The sequence below is a fragment of the Herpailurus yagouaroundi genome, unplaced genomic scaffold (genome assembly GCF_014898765.1).
Source record: "Herpailurus yagouaroundi ecotype Mexico unplaced genomic scaffold, PumYag 190, whole genome shotgun sequence".
Taxonomy (NCBI): Eukaryota; Metazoa; Chordata; class Mammalia; order Carnivora; family Felidae; genus Herpailurus; species Herpailurus yagouaroundi.
Genome location: NW_024412421.1, coordinates 23,450,993 through 23,470,612, shown reverse-complemented (window position 1 = coordinate 23,470,612; position 19,620 = coordinate 23,450,993). Strand labels below are relative to the sequence as shown.

Here is a 19,620-nt window from a genome sequence, read left to right as displayed (position 1 = left end):
CTCCTTCCCTTTCTTCTTAGAGCCGAGGCGGGGCCTCGCCTTTCAGGCTAACTATGATTGGTCGCGATGAGACTCGGAAATGTCTCTGACCAGGGTTCCAGAGGAGGATACTCTAGCGTTGAGTGCTTGGTTGCTTTCTATACCACACTTGGCGCCAGGAACCGGCGGTTTCCGGGCTGCTCTCGATGGTTATCTCTGGACGGATAGAGGGGATCGCGCAGGGTATTATGGGACAATAATGGCTGCGCTCAAGGTTTGGGATTGGCTTTCTGAGGCGATCTGAGTGAGAGGTGGCGGTGCCGGCGCCCCGAAATCTGGGACAGGAGGTCCCAAGAGTCGGATTTGGTGAGGTGAGTGTCCTTTCTTTCTTCTTGACCGGCCCTTCGCCAATTACGGCAGCTCCAAGCGGCGGATATGGGTCCTTCGCTCAGGTTCCGGTCCGAGTTTGCGGTCTCGTCCCTGTCACCCAATTTGTCTTTCTTACCCTTGGGATGCTGCACCGGTCCGGGCTTTCCTGTCCTTTCTCCTTGATCTGGTCAGTACTGCTGCCTGGCTGCCCAGGGGTCATCCTGCACCCTTCTTTAGGCCTCTACATTGGCCCCCTCCCAAGCAGAGGCCGAGCCTAAGTAGGGCTCCTTGTGTCTTTCTTCTCTGTCATAGTGGTATCTTTACTATGTGATCTCCTCTACTAGAATGTCAACTCCAAGAGGGCGGGATTTTTGCCTGTTTTGTTCTTTGTTCTTTTCCTATTGCCCAGAACAGTGATTGGGTCACATAAGGTATTCGATGAAAAATTGTTGAATGAGTAAATCTAGTTTTTCTAAATTTTCTATTCTTAATTGGCTTCTTTGTCACTAATCATTCTCCAGAATCCAGTCCTTTTAATTCCTTATTTGTTCTCAGCAGCTAGTTAAATCCTATCAGACTCCTTGTCTTGTGCTATTGGGATCTTCCTTTGCTGTCTCTAGATATGTTTGTTTTCCTGTTCTCCATTAATCAGTTTAAATTCATTCATTCATTTATTCACCAAACTTTATTTCACTAAGTGCTGGCTGTAGTAATAGCAAGATAGACAAGGTTCTCTTTGGCAATCTAGGAGTATATTTTTTAGTTTATGCTACTGTTGAGCATAGCATATATATGTTTACCTTCCTGTTTAGATTTCCTCACATGCACAGAAGTCACCAATATGCAGCTCTGTCTTTTCTCTTCTGCCTGATGGCATTTTTCAAAATGCAACTCTTGTGTCTGTGTTGATATTATGTTTGGCAATATTTCTCTGTAGAGCCGTGCATGTTAATTAGAACTGAGCAAAACATCCTGGATTCTGGTGGTACCCTACACCTTGACAGTTCCTTTGCTTCACTGACTTGTTGAAAGAGGAGAATTATCCAAGCACCTAGAATCGGTGTATAAGTGGATGGTGTGTAATGGGATGTAAAGAGGAATGAATTTGATACACGTTGAGTGTCAGAAAGTCTTATAATCATCTTAATACTTTTCAGGAAACCATTTCATAACCTAGTGTTTCTCGTTAATATTTTTGGTGAACATGGATTGTTATTAAACAAGATCCCAACTGCCGGGAGGTAATTCTTTTCTACAAAACACAACTGGTCCACAAAAATCCACTAGTATATGGATCACATAGTATATGGTAGCTTTATACCCCAGCATGTCTACTCTGCTGTATCTGTAGTTTAAAGGGAGGGAGAGGTAGAAGGGCTCATGTAGAAAATGTTGAGCCCCGATTAGTACAGAGAAGCATGGCAAATAAAATAACGTGACAGTTACTTTTATGTATGGCTTTATGGTTACAGAGAGCTTTCGCATACACTTTCTTGTGGGATTCTTATAATAATTCCGTGGACTAAATAAAGCAAAAAATATTTCTGTTTCACAGATACAGAAATTATGCCTAACCAAATATTAAGTTATCTGCTTACAATCATACAAGTAGAAAATATCAAAAGCTTGCATTGTAATTGAGGATTCTGACTTCAAATCTAGTGGTATTCCCCCTACAGTCCCTTTCTAGATGCCATCATGTTCTAGTAAGTGTCCTTCGTGAGGACTGTGCTTGCCTGGTATCCTCTTGGATCCCGGTGTTTGGTGGGTGTGTGAATGTGTGTCTCTGTTTCTGATGTGTATCAGAGTGGGAGTAGGAGGATCTTTTGAGATTGTCAGTGACATAATGGAAAGATTTTGGCAAGAGGTAGCTAAGCAAATCCTGGTCTTGATGGGGAGGTTAACTCCCTGAATATCCCTGTAACTTCAGTTATTCTGGGATATAGCAGAGCTATACCTTTTCTCCTTTTATATCCAATACAAAATGGGTTGTCTTCCTTCCACAGAAATCCCAGAGCCTGTCATGGAGGACACCAGCGAGGATGCCTCGATCCATCGATTGGAAGGCACTGATCTGGACTCTCAGGTTGGTGGTCTTATTTGTAAGACTAAAAGTGCAGCCAGTGAACAGCATGTCTTCAAGGCCCCTGCCCCCCGCCCTTCCTTGCTGGGACTGGACTTGTTGGCTTCCCTGAAACGAAGGGAGCGAGAGGAGAAGGACGATGGAGAGGACAAGAAGAAGTCCAGAATCTCTTCCTACAAGGACTGGGAAGAGAGCAAAGATGACCAGAGAGATGCTGAGGAGGAAGATAGTGACCAAGCTGGCCGACATAGCCGAAAAGACAGGTAAAGGCTTTTGGATGGGTTGACCAAAAGGGAATGAGAATGGAGGCCAGGGAATAACATCCCATGTTGATTTCTGTTTTCTTGTTGGACATATAGATCTTTATGGTTTTATTATGATTCTGTAGTATTGAAGTAGATAGGAAGTGATATTTTCTTCAGATGTGTGGGGAACATTCAAAGGTGACTAAAGAGTAGAGCACAAAGATTAGAAATGATTTGGGTTGTTGCCATCAGTAAGCCTGTAGGGAGATTAAGTGGAAAAGGTCAGGTCACCCAGCCAGCCCCCCTTTGGGGGCAAGGTTTTTCTCCTAAGGAGGGGCGTTTTACCACTTGCCCTCTCTGTTTCAGGCATTATCGATCTGCTCGGGTAGAGACTCCATCCCATCCTGGTGGTGTGAGTGAAGAGTTTTGGGAACGCAGTCGGCAGAGAGAGCGGGAGCGGCGGGAACATGGCGTCTATGCCTCGTCCAAAGAAGAAAAGGATCGGAAGAAAGAGAGATCACGGGATCGAGACTCTGACCGCAAGAGAGACAGAGGTAACCAGCCCAGCCTAGTTCCTATAGCCCAGTAAGCATTTGAGTGGACATATCAGCTTCTTTCCTGTTGCAGGAATTTTTCTAATGCCTGATAATTAGGGAGCCCTGTTGGTGTTGATAGTGTTGGGGTTGGGAATAGCAGGCTGTTTAAGAACTGTCACTTGCAGCATAGCTGCTTTGCTTGAGTGTGTAGTTCTCGTTTAATTATGAAAATTGGTGATAAAGGCAATACCAGGCAGTGTGTATAAGAAACCAGAATTTACACTGGTGTTGCTGACAGAGAAAGGACAGTGCTGTGAAGCAAAGCTGGACATAGAATCCAACGCTGGCTTTGCTCAGTATTATTTAAATTTTATAGCTTATAGACTGGTAACCATTAACAGCTATTCATTGTAGACTTATAACTATTGTTTTTTGAATTCTTGCAGGAAAATAACTGTTACTGTGAGTTTGAAACTTTGTAGCCAGTAACTATTTTTTCCCCCTGAAAGAATGGGGATATGTGAGTTTCAGGAGCCCATGGATCGCATTAGAGCAGTGCAGGTTGCACCTGTGAGTGAGTGGGAAGGCCTGTCCTTTCTCTAGGGTGAAGATGGGTGGAAGTTAGGATGGGACACACATTTTCTAAGCTCTGCACGTGGCTCTTGACAGATGAGAGGGATAGAAGCAGACACAGCAGCAGATCTGAGCGGGATGGAGGGTCAGAGCGCAGCAGAAGAAATGAACCAGAGAGCCCGAGACACCGACCTAAAGGTAGACCGAGCCGTTGCTTGTGGTGATTTGTCAGGGGTCAGTGTATACAAGGCAGCGTCCTCAGTTGATATGCCATGGGCAGAGTCAACTGCTGGTTCCACTATGAACTTCTTGGAATACTTGGTTCTGAGTCAGGTTGGAAGGCCGTGGACCTCCCTGTTGAGACGGATATGCTCCTCTAAGTTGGTAGGCCAGTGGACTGAATGGCCAGTTTTCCAAATGGCAGGAAAGAATAGGGAGCTGGGGAACAGAAGAATTGATTAAAAATAATTATTTAGGGGTACCTGGGTGGCTCAGTCGGCTAAGCATCCAACTTTGGCTCAAGTCATGATCTCACGGTTCATGGGTTCGAGCCCCGCGTCGGACTCTGTGACGGCAGTGTGGAGCCTGCTTGAGATTCATCCTCTCTCTCTCTCTCTCTCTCTCTCTCTCTCTCTCTCACTCTCACTCTCACTCTCTCTGCTCCTCCCCCACTTGTGCACACACAACACACACTCAAAATAAATAAATAAACTTAAAAAAGTTGTTTATATTCAAGAGGAGTATGTTTGCTGAGAGAAATTGGATATTCTTCAAGATGTTGTAAACACATTAAAAAAAAAGAAAAGTGTTATAAATACGTGAAAACTGGCCTATTAAAATCCAGATACCTTAAAAATTGTCAAGATTGTGTTACAAGTAGATATCAAGTCTATCGATAGTGAAAGAAAGAGATTTGGGGAATTCACTTTTGGCTGATAGCCCTAGAGCCGTGTCCCAGTGAAGTTAGAGGTTTCTGGTGGATGTGTTCTTTGTCGCCCCAGATGCAGCTACCCCTTCAAGGTCTACCTGGGAGGAAGAGGACAGTGGCTGTGGTTCCTCAAGGCGCTCGCAGTGGGAATCGCCTTCCCCGACACCTTCCTATCGAGATTCTGAGCGGAGCCATCGGCAGTCCAGTCGAGATCGCGATAGGTGATGTTCTGGGCAGAGCAGCCCAGTTTCTCTGGGTGGGTGGCAAAGGGTGGACGTGATGAGGGCAAAGGGATCTGGGCTGGGGGAACAGATGGCAGCTGGGGAACATGTCTCAGCTTAGTGACTTAGTGATGCTGGTTACACGGTCTCCCAGGTCCGTGAGGAGCAGGTACTCAGATGACACACCTCTGCCAACCCCATCCTACAAATACAACGAATGGGCCGATGACAGGAGACACCTGGGGTCCACACCCCGTCTGTCCAGGGGCCGAGGTAAGGCAGGGGGAGGGAGGGGGACAGGGAAGCGGGATCACTTGTCCCAGTGAGGCTGAGCAAAGCTGCGCTTCTGGAGCTGTGCGGTTTTGCAGGGCTCTTGGTAGGGCTGGGGGTGTTTGGACTGACCTGCTGCGTGTTCTCCTTCAGGAAGACGGGAGGATGGTGAAGAAGGAATTTCATTTGACACAGAAGAGGAACGGCAGCAGTGGGAAGATGACCAGAGGGTAAAAACCTTATGTCTTTGAGGCACCGAATGAGGAGTGGTGGACCTCCATGGGTGAATGGGCCACGAGTGACGCTCTAGTGGAATTGGACTTCGATGAGGGCAGTTAGCACTGGACAGTCTCTAGAGCCGAGCTGGATTCAGTCCCGAAGCCTCGGAGTCTCTCCAGAGGCACAGGCTCCTCTGTGAAACTTCTCACCTGCCACTGGCAGACCTGTTTTAGTTAAGCGTTGGTGCCACCGTGTGGTGAATGTAAGAAGTGCCGTCACGATGGGCGGCCACATAGTCCGTCCCCGCCTGTGTCCTCCACATGGCTCGTCCTAGAGCACCTCCTGCACCTTCCTCCTGCACCTCCCACAAACATTGTTCCACCACACCAGTGACTTCTCACCAGACACCTCCCCTCTGGTCTTGTCTTGCACATAAACTCGATCTGTTCCTTGTTTTCACCGCTCTGTCACATCACTGCAGCAAGCTGACCGGGACTGGTACATGATGGATGAGGGATACGATGAGTTCCACAACCCCCTGGCCTACTCCTCCGAGGACTACGTGAGGAGGCGGGAGCAGCACCTGCATAAACAGAAGCAGAAGCGCATTTCTGCTCAGCGGAGGCAGATCAATGAGGTGGGCTGCTGGCGGTAGCTGGAGTGAACCCGGCTGGTGTTGGGCATGTGGGAGAAGTGCGGGCCTTGTACACATGGTGGCAGCACAGCTGGCCTCTCGTCGCTGAAGTATTGGGTGTCGCTGTGCCTCTAGAGTCTGAGGAGGGTGGGCGTAGAACCTTTCAGTAGTTATCTCCTAACCTCTCTCTCTCGTAGTCCTCCTTCCGTGCTGGGATGGGAACTAGTAGGGTGTTCTTTGTGTCTCTGCGTGGGGCTGTGGACGCTCGCCATTTGTGTGTCCGTATAGAGGTTCTGACTCACATATAAAGGGCTGCTGCTTGGAAAAACTGTCGCCGGTTGTTTGGGATCAGTCACTTTTCTTTCTTAGGAGCCACAGGGTACAGAGGCCTGTGACATGTCTACGGCCCAGGCCTCGTGTGGCCCTTCTCTCAGGACTTGATGTGTGGACTCTCCCAGTGACCTTTCAGATGCCTTGTGGTTGCAGTCTGAGCGCGGCCCCCCGTTGTGTTCTCATAGGATAACGAGCGCTGGGAGACCAACCGCATGCTCACCAGTGGAGTGGTCCATCGGCTAGAGGTGGATGAGGACTTTGAGGAGGACAGCGCAGCCAAGGTGCATCTGATGGTGCACAACCTGGTTCCTCCCTTCCTTGATGGACGCATCGTCTTCACCAAGCAGGTGAGGCCGCTGGGGCCTGAGAGAAGAAAGCTCAGATAGAATTGAGCTGAGGGTGGGGGGGGGAAAAAGAGGAAAAAAAGCCCCCATCCCAATAGGATAGAAATCCTTTCATTTATTAGGACTGTCATGAAGTGGACCTTCCTGTTGAGTGTAACGATCAGTGGAGAATTCCTCTTTTTCTCCAACCTACAGCCAGAGCCTGTGATTCCAGTCAAGGATGCTACTTCTGACCTGGCCATTATTGCCCGGAAAGGCAGTCAAACAGTGCGGAAGCACAGGGAGCAGAAGGAACGCAAAAAGGTTGGTTTCTTGTCCTTTGGGGCCTGGGAGTCTGTTTTTTTTCTTTTTAGAAATTGCATGAGATCTCATGGGTAGAGGTCCTCTTGGAAGTTCGAGGACACTCACACAGCAAGAACCAGCTGTTGGAGGAGGGCTTCGTGTTCCTCCACCAAGGCCTTTGTTAAGACAACCACAGGGCCCGATGCTCTGGTGGCTTGAGGTAGAAGAAGGGAATGTGGGCGCCGGGCCACTGCGGCTTTGTGGGAATTTACCATCTGCTAGATGGAGCCTCCTGTGCAAGTGGGATTGGTTTGCCATGGACCACAGTCGTGTTACACGATGGAGCAGACTTTCCGTATTTTTTTTAGGCTCAACACAAACACTGGGAACTGGCTGGAACCAAGCTGGGAGATATAATGGGTGTCAAAAAAGAGGAAGAGCCCGATAAAGCGCTGACAGAAGACGGTAAAGTGGACTATAGGTAGGAGTCTTGGTCAGCAGTGGGCTGTCTCCTGAGCCAGCGGCCCTCAAGGACACTTGCTGGGGAACTGAGAGAATTTGTGGCTCATGAACAGAAAAATTAGGTCACTTTGGATCTTCTAGTCTGTTCTCATCCCTTCCTCCTGGTCTCTCTTCTACCATCTTCAGCTTTTCCTAGATATTATTCCTGCCACCACCACTACTACTGCTATAGGAGTGACCTCAGTGCCTGTCAGCGTTAAATGCCTCGCAGATACTGACTGAATTCTCAACGACAGTCCCACGAGATAGGTGCTCTCCTTCCCATTTTTCGTGTGTAGAGGATGAGACCCAGGGAGGTTAAGTAACTTGTTTGAGGTCACCCAGCTGTAAATGGAGCGATGCTCAGACCCAGACATTGTAGCTTTGGAGCCTGGTGTCTTAGTCATGGTGCTGAAGTGCACTTCTGATGTTCAGTGTTGGAAGGTAGGCTTTGCCCCCTTAGATTTCAGTTTAATGGAAGGAAGAACCACTTTTAACAGTGTTTTGAAAATAGGAAAGATTGTTTTTACCAGGGAGTGGCTTCGCTGTTCATAGAGGTATTTAAGCAGATGGTAGATAGCTGCCTGTTGGGGTTCACACTTTGGGTAGATGGCTGGACTCAAATGTCCCTCCTGAATCTCATCCTTTGAACATACTGAAGTCTTACTGAACTGGCATCCAAGTGAATAATTCCCTGCACCCCTCTGAGAAATAACCCAAATGAGAAGTCAGTACTGATGGTCAGCCCTTGTTAGTTTATAAATGTAATCCCGTAGGCATTAATTGTTAGCTGACTGAGAGTGACGGAGAAATTAGAATAGGAAGCCTGACAGGGTGTGGGGGGAGGTCTGAAAGGGGGACAGGTCTCTCGGGAGAGTGGCGGGCAGCAGACATGTGGACACCCACTGGCAGCACTGAACTGCTCTCTCTTTGCAGTTTTGGGAAAATTACAAAGTTCTTTGGAGTCTAGGCGTGTATACATGTGTCAGATATATGTGTGCTTTCACTAGAAGCTGGAGGTCACTACTAAGTGGGACTATTTTTTCTCACAATTCTTTGAAAACGAAGCTTTACAGACCATGCCATCCGCCATCCTGCCAGGAGGAGAGAGGAGGTCTGACCCTGGTCAGGACTCTGTAGCCATGACTCCTCCATTTAGCCTTTCGAGCATTGAGCATTGTGCTGGGTATTCTGTACAAGATAATTACCTGGTGATCTCAGTTCCTCTTCTGGTTGAGCTTTTTGGGGCAGAGAACTGGCCCATTTGTTAACCTGAACTCCTCTGAGTCATACTTAGTTTTCTTTGCCCAGGGAATGTTGGGTATGTTGTGGATGATGGTTCTCAGACTGCAGTTCTAGTCCCTTAGGCCAGAGGAGACGAGAAACATCTTGGATCACCTGGCTGCTCTAGTGTCTCAAAGATTTCTTGCGTCTTGTTGAGGTGGGTCTTGTTCTTGGGTGTAGGAAGAAGGACAGTAACCCAGTCAGGAAAAACAGTGTGGGAAATTGTGCAGGGTGCTTAGGCTGCTGTGTGTTCTCAGGACGGAGCAGAAGTTTGCGGATCACATGAAGAAAAAGAGTGAAGCTAGCAGCGAATTTGCCAAAAAGAAGTCGATTCTGGAGCAGAGGCAGTACCTGCCCATCTTTGCTGTGCAGCAGGAGCTACTCACTATTATCAGGTAACTTGTCTAGGAATTCCAGTGTTGACTGGGTGTCCCTTGGGTCCCTTGTGTTTACTCAGTAGCTCTTTTACTTTGGGCTGTTGCATCTGGTAGAGAAGGGAGAGAATTTTTTCTTATCTGACCTCCATACCCTGGGCTACTTTGCATGAAGTAATAAGCAAAATGACTTTGCTCTGTTATATTTCATTTGTTTAAACCTCACCATCTTCTTTTTTTTTAAATGTTTTATTTATTTATTTTGAGAGAGGCAGGGGGCATGAGCAGGGAGGGGCAGAGAGAAAGAGAGAATCCTAAGCAGGCTCTGTGCTGTCCATGCAGAGCCCGATGTGGGGCTCAATCTCACAAACCGTGAGGTCATGATCTGAGCTGAAACTAAGACTTGGATGCTTAACTGACTGAGCCACCTAGGCACCCCTAAACCTTACCATCTTCTAGAAATTGTAGGGGGTGTCTTCATTCGGGGCTGTTTTCCCAGGGAAATCTGCCTTTAAGCAGGCGTGCTCCTTGGATAGCCAGACATAGGCATAGGAGGTGGCAGCGTCTTGTTGGAGGATTGGAGGTGGCCATCCGCCTGACCTGTTTGCCCTTCGTCTTCTTTCCCTTGTAGAGATAACAGCATCGTGATTGTGGTTGGAGAAACAGGGAGCGGTAAGACCACCCAGCTGACACAGTACTTGCATGAAGACGGTTACACGGACTACGGGATGATTGGGTGCACCCAGCCTCGGCGTGTGGCTGCCATGTCGGTGGCCAAGAGAGTCAGTGAAGAAATGGGAGGAAGCCTTGGTGAGGAGGTGAGTGGGCACCAGGGCTGAGCTGTACAGCTTCCGTCCTTTTGAGCTGACCTCCTAAAGCCTGGGCCCAGCATGGGGTATGCGGGCAGTGAGCTGGGGCCCAGAGCTTCTGAGCTGTCTCTCCCTGACTTTCAGGTGGGTTATGCCATCCGCTTTGAAGACTGCACCTCAGAAAACACCTTGATCAAATACATGACTGACGGGATCCTGCTCCGGGAGTCCCTCCGGGAAGCAGACTTGGATCACTATAGTGCCATCATCATGGATGAGGCTCACGAGCGCTCCCTCAACACTGACGTGCTCTTTGGGCTGCTGCGGGAGGTGAGGGCTGTGGGGCACAGTCTGTCTGCACCCGTGGGGCTTTGATGCATGCCCTGTTGGTAGTTCATGACCGAGGTACTCCGGGTGGGCTGGGGTCCCGCCTGGGGGATCCAAGAGGGTCTCTGACAGGCCTGAGTTTGCTGAGGCCTCCAGGTTGCCAGGTTGAGACCTGGGTTGTAGTTTATTCTGTTCTTGCTCAGCCAAGAGACTCCGGGTTCTCTTGGCCGTGGCTCTATGGGTTCGGTCCTCATGACTGTTAGGAATCTAATGTGCCCATCTGTCAGCTTCAGCTTGTTTCATCTGGGAGTAATGTTGCTGAGATTGGAGGGAGGGAGCCAAGTGTTCCAAATCTATAGGGAAGCCTTGGACTGACCTCTTCTCTCAGGTGGTGGCTAGGCGCTCAGACCTGAAGCTCATTGTCACATCGGCTACTATGGATGCAGAGAAATTTGCTGCTTTTTTCGGGAATGTTCCCATCTTCCACATCCCTGGTCGTACCTTCCCTGTTGACATTCTCTTCAGCAAGGTACTGAGGCCTCCTTTTTGAACCATTCCTGACCTCTGATGAGAAGTCAGTTGGAGGGCATGGGGTAGGGAACTGAGCCAGGAAAGGTTTTTGGGGTTACCGTGGGGCAGATGGGGCACTCTAGCTCTAGGTCTGAGACACAAAGGACTGTACTCGGGGGAGGTCTAGTTTTATTCTTTCATTAGAGCAGCAGTGCAGGGTCCAGAGAGGGCAGTCAGGCCCATCTGTAGCCCTGAAAGTCCACTGGCTCTATCCCTATACCAGTGACTGACCACCAGTTCCTGAGGGATGTCCAGCCTGCATTTCTCTCGATGCTTCCCTTTGACCATGTCTCTGACTGGTGTTGCAGACGCCGCAGGAGGATTATGTGGAGGCCGCAGTGAAGCAGTCCTTACAGGTGCATCTGTCGGGGGCCCCCGGGGATATCCTTATCTTCATGCCTGGCCAAGAGGACATTGAGGTGCGTGCCTTGGTCATGACCATGATGAGCAGGTAGTATCCTACATATGGGAGTTTGGGGCTCTGGTATCTCATGGCTCCTCTCTGTGCCCTCAGGTGACCTCAGACCAGATTGTGGAACATCTGGAGGAACTAGAGAATGCACCTGCCTTGGCTGTGCTGCCCATCTACTCCCAGCTGCCTTCTGATCTCCAGGCCAAAATTTTCCAGAAGGTATGATAGCAAGAATATCTGTCTTGGGTACCCACCTTTGGGTCTCCCTGGATTTTCCCAAGGGAGGACTAGAGAGAGGGTGTTACTTTCCCTGCAGGGGTGGGGTGTGCTCTTTGCCCTGTGGAGTCTTTCCTACCTGAGGGCCTACAGCCTTCCCTCTTTGTACATCCTGCCTGGTTCTAGGCTCCAGATGGAGTTCGGAAGTGTATCGTTGCCACCAACATTGCCGAGACATCTCTGACTGTCGATGGCATCATGTTTGTTATTGACTCTGGTTATTGCAAATTAAAGGTAAGAAAAGACACAGGCACTAGGGCCCTGGGCCTTCACCTGAAGCTAACTCAATGTAGTAGGTGGTGGGAAGGCAGGCCCTGGGTCTTTAGCCCTTAAACGAGGAATGGACTTGGATTTAAGAGGCTAACATTTGAGTGCTGATTTTGCTGTGCACTTGATTGACCTAATCTTTGTGATAACGCCATGAGTTAGATGATTTAATAACTCTGTGCAGATCCACAGAGCTGGTATTTGTGGGGAAATTTCTTAAGGTTCCTGGTTTCAAAAGGATGGCTGCCAGGGCACCAAGGTGGCTCGGTGGGTTAAGCGACTGACTTGTTATCTCAGCTCAGGTCTTGATCTTAGGGTCATGAGTTCACCTCCTGTAGTGGGCTCAACACTGGGCATGAAGCCTACTTAAAAAGGAAAAAGGATGGCTGTCTGCATTGCTAAAACGCTGTACTCTGTGCTGCGTAGCAACCAGGGTTTGTCTGTCTTTGTCTCAAGGTTGCCTCCCCCTTTCCCCTTACTCTATGCTTAATCAGCTCTTTATTGTCCCCTCCTAGGTCTTCAACCCCAGGATTGGCATGGATGCTCTACAGATCTATCCCATCAGCCAGGCCAATGCCAACCAGAGGTCAGGGCGAGCCGGCAGGACGGGCCCAGGTCAGTGTTTCAGGTAGGAGCCCTGTGCTAGCCTGCTCTCTGGGGCAGCGCTGGGATTGCTGAGTGTGGAGCCCAGGCTGGGGCAGTGGGGACTGGACTGTGATCCAGCAGAGGGATGCTGGCCCTAGGATCCCTGAGGCTCAGGACTGATGGTGGGGCTGCCACTTGGTGGTTTGCTCCTCATATGCTGCTGAGCCAAAGAGTAGCCTTTCCAGATGGCTTGGAGGTCTGAGCAGCTTTGGGTGTCAGGCAGTCCCATGTTGAACGTACCTGCACCTGAAGACTCTCACAGGCTAAGTCTGAGCAGATTATATCTTGGCTCCTGTTACACTTCTGCAGTTAGTTTTTCTGATTTTCGTGTTTTAAAAAATAACGTATTTGCTACAGAAATTCAGAAAATACAGAAGAGCATAAAGAAAACAAAACCGAGCCATAAATCTCGTCCCAGGCTCATTGGTTCCAGAATTGAAACAAATATGTAGGAGACTCCAGCAGAAGAGTCAATTGGCAGGACTGATTTGAATGGGTGGAAATCCGGGATTCAGAGAGAACAAGGCAGGTGGGAGAAGAAATGAGAACTTGTCCTCCCTGCCTGTGGCTTTCTTCTGTACTGACCTCTGTGGGGTGCAGGTGCAGGGCAAAGCTGGGGTAGCATTGGGTCTTCCACTGCAGGGACCCCTGCGCGGGCAGCTGGGCCCCGAGGCGGTAGATGCAGCAGAGTGTGGTCTTCTTCCCGGCAGGCTCTACACCCAGAGCGCCTACAAGAACGAGCTCCTGACGACCACGGTGCCCGAGATCCAGAGGACTAACCTGGCCAACGTGGTGCTGCTGCTGAAGTCCCTCGGGGTGCAGGACCTGCTGCAGTTCCACTTCATGGACCCGCCCCCCGAGGACAACATGCTCAACTCCATGTATCAGCTCTGGATCCTTGGGGCCCTGGACAACACAGGTGCCGAGCCCCGGGAGCTGGAGATAGGGGTGGTGGTGGTGGTGCTCACGGGCTCTGGCGGTCGGTTTCGCTCCTCGTTTACTTCACTGTGTCCACCGAATGTCTGGATTCACTCGTCTCCCAGGTGGGCTGACCTCGACTGGGCGGCTGATGGTAGAGTTCCCGCTGGACCCGGCCCTGTCCAAGATGCTCATCGTGTCCTGTGACATGGGCTGCAGCTCCGAGATCCTGCTCATTGTGTCCATGCTCTCGGTGCCAGCCATCTTCTACAGGCCCAAGGTTGGTGGTGGTGGCCGCTCTGGTCTCCTCGAAGCTGCAGGGGGCTTTACCGGGTTGAGGAAGGGTTAGAGAGGACTGATTTCTTTCTGTATCATTAAAATGGAACAGAGGCATGGGAGTCAAAGTTTCCAAAGAGTGGTATTACTGCTTTCTGTTAAGCAGGTTGGGGTAGGGGAAAGCATGGGCTAGATCAGTGGTTTTCAGGTGATTTGGAAATTTCTTATCGTCTGGTGTAGTTGTGCCTGAGCTGTCACGTTTTAGAGTAGATGTTTTGTCAGAAGCTACGTTATTTTCCCTGGATCGTTAGGGTAACACACTGATGTGTTTAAAGCTGTGCGTGCAGGCAGGTAACAGTGTGAAAAGCTCCGGGATCCTTGCAGTGGGCCTGGACTCCCCGTGCTTACAGTAAGGGTCCTTTTTCCTTTCTAGGGCCGAGAGGAGGAGAGTGATCAAATCCGGGAGAAGTTTGCTGTCCCCGAGAGTGATCATTTGACCTACCTGAATGTCTACCTGCAGTGGAAGAATAATAATTACTCCACCATCTGGTGTAATGATCATTTCATCCATGCCAAGGCCATGCGGAAGGTGGGGGCAGTCGCCCAGATAAGCAGGATGTTGGGGTGAGGCAGGGAGGCAGGAGAAGGCGGGCTTCATCCTTGCCTGCCCTGTGTCCTTCTCTAGGTCCGGGAGGTGCGGGCTCAGCTCAAAGACATCATGGTACAGCAGCGGATGAGCCTGGCCTCGTGTGGCACTGACTGGGACATCGTCAGGAAGTGTATCTGTGCTGCCTATTTTCACCAGGCAGCCAAGCTCAAGGTGAGCCCAGAGGAGCTTGAGGGAGTTGTGGCCCTTTCCTGGCCTGATAATCATACCAGCGCGGAGTTCTTTCATTCTCATTGTACAGTCCTACAGACCTGGGTTTTCCCCACCAAGGCCTTTGTCAAGACCTGGGATGGAGTGGCTGCCCAGATGAGCAGTATTGTCCTGATGTGGCCACCTTTTGTGTCTCTTCCCTAGGGAATCGGGGAGTATGTGAATATCCGGACAGGGATGCCCTGCCACTTGCACCCCACCAGCTCCCTCTTTGGAATGGGCTACACCCCAGACTACATAGTGTATCACGAGCTGGTCATGACCACCAAGGTGAGTCTTCTCTGACGCAGTTTACTTGACGTGGGCCTACCTGGCTGGGCCGGGTAACCCTTTGTAACCCTTCATTGCCTTCCTGTGTGAGCTTTGAGCCTGGGAGACTTGAGGCCACATGTGTTGCTTTGAGACGAATTGAGAGATTTGAGGATTTGAGGATGCTTACTTGGAATTGACCTTCAGATGCCAGTGACCTCAGCTATGCCAGCAGGATTGTTTGTTACTTGCTGCCAGGGATGAGCAACCCCTGTTGGTATCATTAGAAGGGCTTTCTGGGGAGCCTGGGTGGCTCAGTTGGTTAAATGTCTGACTTTAGCTCGGGTCATGATCTCACGGTTTGTGAGTTCAGGCCCCACATTGGGCTCTGTGCTGACAGCTCAGAGCCTGGAATCTGCTTCGGATTGTGTCTCCCTCTCACTCTGCCCCTCCCCCGCTCGCACTCTGTCTGTGTCTCAAAAATAAATAAACATTTAAAAATTAAAAAAAAAAAAAAAGGCTTTCTGAGGGGTTAGGCCTTTTCTCTTGGGTACTGGGCGTGGGGGAGGGGCATTTTTTCAAGCATGGAGGGATTTGGGAGAAAAGATTAAAATTCCAGTGTCTGGGGCTTATGTCTGCCTTTTTCAGCCTCACAGGGCTGGGGGTCAGGCCCTTCCCATGTAGGTCCCGATTGTGGAACTACTCGGCGAGGGACGGTCCAAAGCATTGGCCTTCCTGTGACCACCGCTTTGTGACCCTTCTGCCTGCAGGAGTACATGCAGTGTGTCACTGCTGTGGATGGAGAGTGGTTGGCGGAGCTGGGCCCCATGTTCTACAGCGTCAAACAGGCAGGAAAGTCTCGGCAGGTAAGCATCCCACGCTCGCCACGGAGGTTCTGTTTGCCTGTGGGACCCATTTTTCGCACAGCCCGGGATTGAAGACACGTCCTCACCTGACCCCTGTCCTCCTTACTTCTCTCTCAAACATAAAAGCTGTGATGGAGCCAGGTTGGTATGGTAGATTTTCGCCCATTTGCTCCAGTTGCTTGGTTGGATGAGCCTTTTAAAAAAAACCTTATTATTGAAAAGTCCAAATATTCGTAGAAGTATAAAAAACAGTATAGGGAGCCGTCATGTATTCCTTACCGAATCTCCATAATGTTCAACATGTTGGTCAGACTTATTTGGCTTATTCCTCCTCTTCTCCATACGCTAATTTTTTTTCTTAGAAAAAATTTTAAAGCCTCTCTCTGACACTTTATTTCACCAATAAATACTTGAGTAAACATCTCTAAAAAGACTGGTTTTTAAAATGTAACCTTTTTGCCATTATCACTCAACAGAATTAATCCTTAATGTCTTCCAGTCCTTATTCATATTTTGTCATTTGTTTCAAAGATAAACTCGTATGATTTGATTTGCTCGAATCAGAATCTGAATGTTACAGTTAGTTGGTATATGTGTAAGTGTTATGTTCTAGAATGTGCTCTGTTCTCATTCTTTATTATGGCATTGATTACTCGGAGAGACTAGGTCACTTGTAGAATATTCCATTTTCTGTATTTGGCCGATTGCTTTTCGTGATGGCGTTTAACTTGTGCCTCTGTCCCATGTTCTTTCTGTAAACTAGTAATTAATCCAAAAGCCTGATAAGATTCAGGTCCAGCTGTGTTTGGCAAAGATGCACAAATGCGTGCAGTGCCGTGAACTTCCTTTTAGATCCTATCAGGAAGCACGTAAGGGCTGGTGGCCCCACTTTTGGGGATGCTGAGAGTGGTCAGTGGTTCTGCCTGATCCCTCCAGGATAGATTGTCTCCCTGCCACTCCACCTCCTCATGGTCTTCGCGTACGTGGATGGCTGCTGCCTCGAGCTGTCCTTCAGGGCTTCAGACTGTGGGGGGGCTTTCCTTCTTCTCTTGTCTGTACTGTCCACACTGGGTCTGTGCACACCTTCCTTATGTCTGTTCTTCCCAGCCAGCTGATCGTGTCTTCCCTATTTCTTGTACTTCCTGGCATTACTGTGAACTTGGTAAGAGAGTGAAAGTACTTATGGAATTGAGTGGAGAGCGGAGACACGATAGGGTTAGGACTGAATCGTGTCGTGTCTGTCTTGAATCAACGAACTGGCCTCAAAAGAATAGATGGCCTTGGTGTTGGGGCAGGGAGCCACGTGGCCCTGCCTCTGGGAGCTGGCACTGTGTACACGGCACCTGGCTTGTGGTGGGGAGATGGGTGGGACAAGGCTCTCCACCTGCTGGTGGTGGTCCCCAGTACCTCGCCCTCCCTTTTCTAGGAGAACCGCCGACGGGCCAAAGAGGAAGCCTCTGCCATGGAAGAGGAGATGGCACTGGCTGAGGAGCAGCTGCGAGCCCGCCGGCAGGAGCAAGAAAAGCGCAGCCCTCTGGGCAGTGTCAGGTGGGCTGCGGCCTCGGGACCCTGGCTGGGATGGTGCCTGCCCCTGAGAGGCTCTGGGGAGCAGCCCGATAGACTGAGCAGGTCCCCATGCAGGCCGGTGATCTAAAATTTGAGTGTGTGGAGCTGAGCTGGTCACAGAAGTTGACTGGTTCCATGGAGGCATGGGAGGAGTTCCAGACATACTCTCAAGGGGCAGTGATACATCTGCAGCTCCTGGTCATTGTCATGTTGTACTGAGGCCTGCGGTGGGCTGGAGAAGTAGGCAGGGCTTATAGCTCTACCGACAGGCTAGGGCTTGGAAATCACGTGGAGACGGGAGGAGAGTCTTGGGCTTCTGTGTCTGCTGGTGCCTGGAGTCAGGTCAGACTTCACAGGTGAAGGGCACAGTTCTCCACAAGACTGCCTTCACTTCAGGGGCACCTGGGTGGCTCAGCCAGTCAAGTGTCCAACTGGAGCTTGGGTCGTGATCTCACACTCTGTGAGCTCAAGCCCCGTGTCAGGCTCTGTGCTGACAGTTTGGAGCCTGGAACCTGCTTCAGATTCTGTGTCTCCTCTCTCTCTGCCCCTCCCCTGCTCACGCTCTGTCTCTCTCTGAAAACAAAACAAAACAAAACAAAACAAAACAAAACAAAACAAAAAAAAAACCTGCCTTTACTTCAGACACCAGCTATAACTTGGGGTGTGCTAAAGATCCCTCTCACTTCTGACCACCTTGCTACATATTTGGGGATCTGCATGGACTCCCCCGCCATTTGATAACTTGCTAGAATAAGTTGCTAGAATAAGTTGCTAGAATAACTCACAGAACCCAGGAAAGTACTGTGTTTGAGATTACAATTTTATTATAGCCAAAGGTTACAAATTAGCACCAAGGGAGAGATGCATAGAGTGAGGTCTGGGATGGTCCCAAATGAGAAGCTTCCATTGTCCTCGGGGCTGCATTACCCTCCTGGCCCATTGGTGTGTGATAGTATGCACAGAGCATTGCTAGCCAGGGAAGCTTCAGCGTCCAGAGCTTTATTGGGGTTTCATTACATAGTCACGAATGGTTGAGTATGTATCCATGTGATTGACTCAGTCTCCAGCTTCCTTTCCATAGAGGCTGAGCTGATATCATGAGTCTCAAAGTATAGCCTTCTGGTCATGTACTTGGTTTTTCTTTAAAAAAAAATTTTTTTTTAACGTTTATTTATTTTTGAGACAGAGAGAGACAGAGCATGAACGGGGGAGGGTCAGAGAGAGGGAGACACAGAATCCGAAACAGGCTCCAGGCTCTGAGCTGTCAGCACAGAGACCGACGCGGGGCTCGAACCCACGGACCGCAAGATCATGACCTGAGCCGAAGTCGGCCACTTAACCGACTGAGCCACCCAGGCGCCCCACGTACTTGGTCTTTCTAGCTGGGCCAGCCCTTATCCTGAGTCCTCTTGTTAGGATAAACTATCAGATGTTACCATGTGTAACAGAGACACTCAATCCCTCTGGAAATCTCGAGGTTTTAGAGATGACCTCCCAGGACTGGGGACTAGGGCCAGCCAGATTCTTTATTAGAAGGTGGAGTGGCCGTCTGGTGAGGTGGCTGGAAGACTGCTTCCATAGCTCACCTGGGAGGCATGAAAGGAATTGTTAAAAAATTTAGCTGCCAACAGTCCTTGGTGGGTATCAGAGTCAGGTGGTGCTGTTACTCTGCTCCCCATCACAAACGGGGATGGCAGCAGGGGGGAAATGTGCTGGGGGAGAAGACCGTTCAGCCCCAAAGCCTGCTCACACACAGAAAGAGCAAGGCCTCAGGCTCCTTGCTGTGCTGCGCATCCTGGTTGGCGTGAGTAGCAGTGTGATTCCTCACCCCTCTTTCCGTGTCTCCAGGTCTACAAAAATCTACACTCCAGGTCGGAAGGAGCAAGGGGAACCCATGACCCCTCGCCGCACGCCAGCCCGCTTTGGGCTCTGAGCCGAGGCTCTCCCTGCAGAGGATGCAGCGTGTGTTGAGTCCTGAGCCCTGTGGCCAGAGCATCTGGGGCCTGCCAACAAAACCCTTTCATCTGCGCACTTTCGTCTGTGTACATCACAGCCCCCGGGGAAGCTCCTGCAGGGGCCAGCTCTACAACAGAGGGAGTGGCAGTTCCTTGGTGCAGGGGTGCAGGTCAGGGTGCGGAGCAGCGAGAGCTGCCAGGGCAGTGAGAGCTGGCCAGACCCACTGTGTCCAAATAAACCATTCCTGGGATGCTTGGTGTATAAATGACTTGGCCGTAACTATGGTTTTTTTAAATTCTGTGTAAAGCAGCAAAATAGACCTACAGGGACTTGTAATTTGGTTATAATTCAGGATTTGGAAATAAATTTATTGTTTGTAAAATGTTACTGCATTTTGGACTGTTCCTTTTTCCCTCGCTGCCCTAAATTAC

At 49.8% G+C, this 19,620-nt stretch overlaps 2 protein-coding genes across 3 annotated transcripts in view; one reads left to right on the top strand and one right to left on the bottom strand.

The window, feature by feature from the left end:
• The first annotated feature begins 76 nt into the window (after positions 1-76).
• On the top strand, positions 77-19,576 carry DHX38 (DEAH-box helicase 38). 2 transcript variants are annotated; one of them, XM_040442968.1, is made up of 27 exons: positions 77-350; positions 2,355-2,694; positions 3,043-3,230; positions 3,882-3,983; positions 4,787-4,934; positions 5,089-5,207; positions 5,358-5,434; positions 5,905-6,060; positions 6,576-6,737; positions 6,930-7,037; positions 7,385-7,497; positions 9,059-9,196; positions 9,807-9,993; positions 10,129-10,314; positions 10,700-10,840; positions 11,190-11,300; positions 11,396-11,512; positions 11,696-11,803; positions 12,352-12,464; positions 13,192-13,400; positions 13,525-13,679; positions 14,109-14,264; positions 14,361-14,495; positions 14,697-14,822; positions 15,572-15,667; positions 17,094-17,215; positions 19,082-19,576. In XM_040442968.1, exons 2-27 carry the CDS (start codon positions 2,372-2,374, stop codon positions 19,164-19,166), a joined length of 3,681 nt encoding a protein of 1,226 aa, XP_040298902.1. In that variant the 5' UTR covers positions 77-350; positions 2,355-2,371; the 3' UTR covers positions 19,167-19,576. The 2 variants fall into 2 exon arrangements, with proteins under 2 accessions (XP_040298902.1, XP_040298903.1); XM_040442969.1 differs by lacking the exon at positions 3,882-3,983.
• PMFBP1 (polyamine modulated factor 1 binding protein 1) overlaps positions 18,033-19,620 on the bottom strand; it is a 52,950-nt gene continuing 51,362 nt past the window's right edge. The window contains exon 21 of the mRNA XM_040442975.1: positions 18,033-18,373. Coding sequence (XP_040298909.1) covers positions 18,357-18,373 — 17 coding nt within the window. The 3' untranslated portion in view covers positions 18,033-18,356. The remainder of the gene's footprint in view (positions 18,374-19,620) is intronic.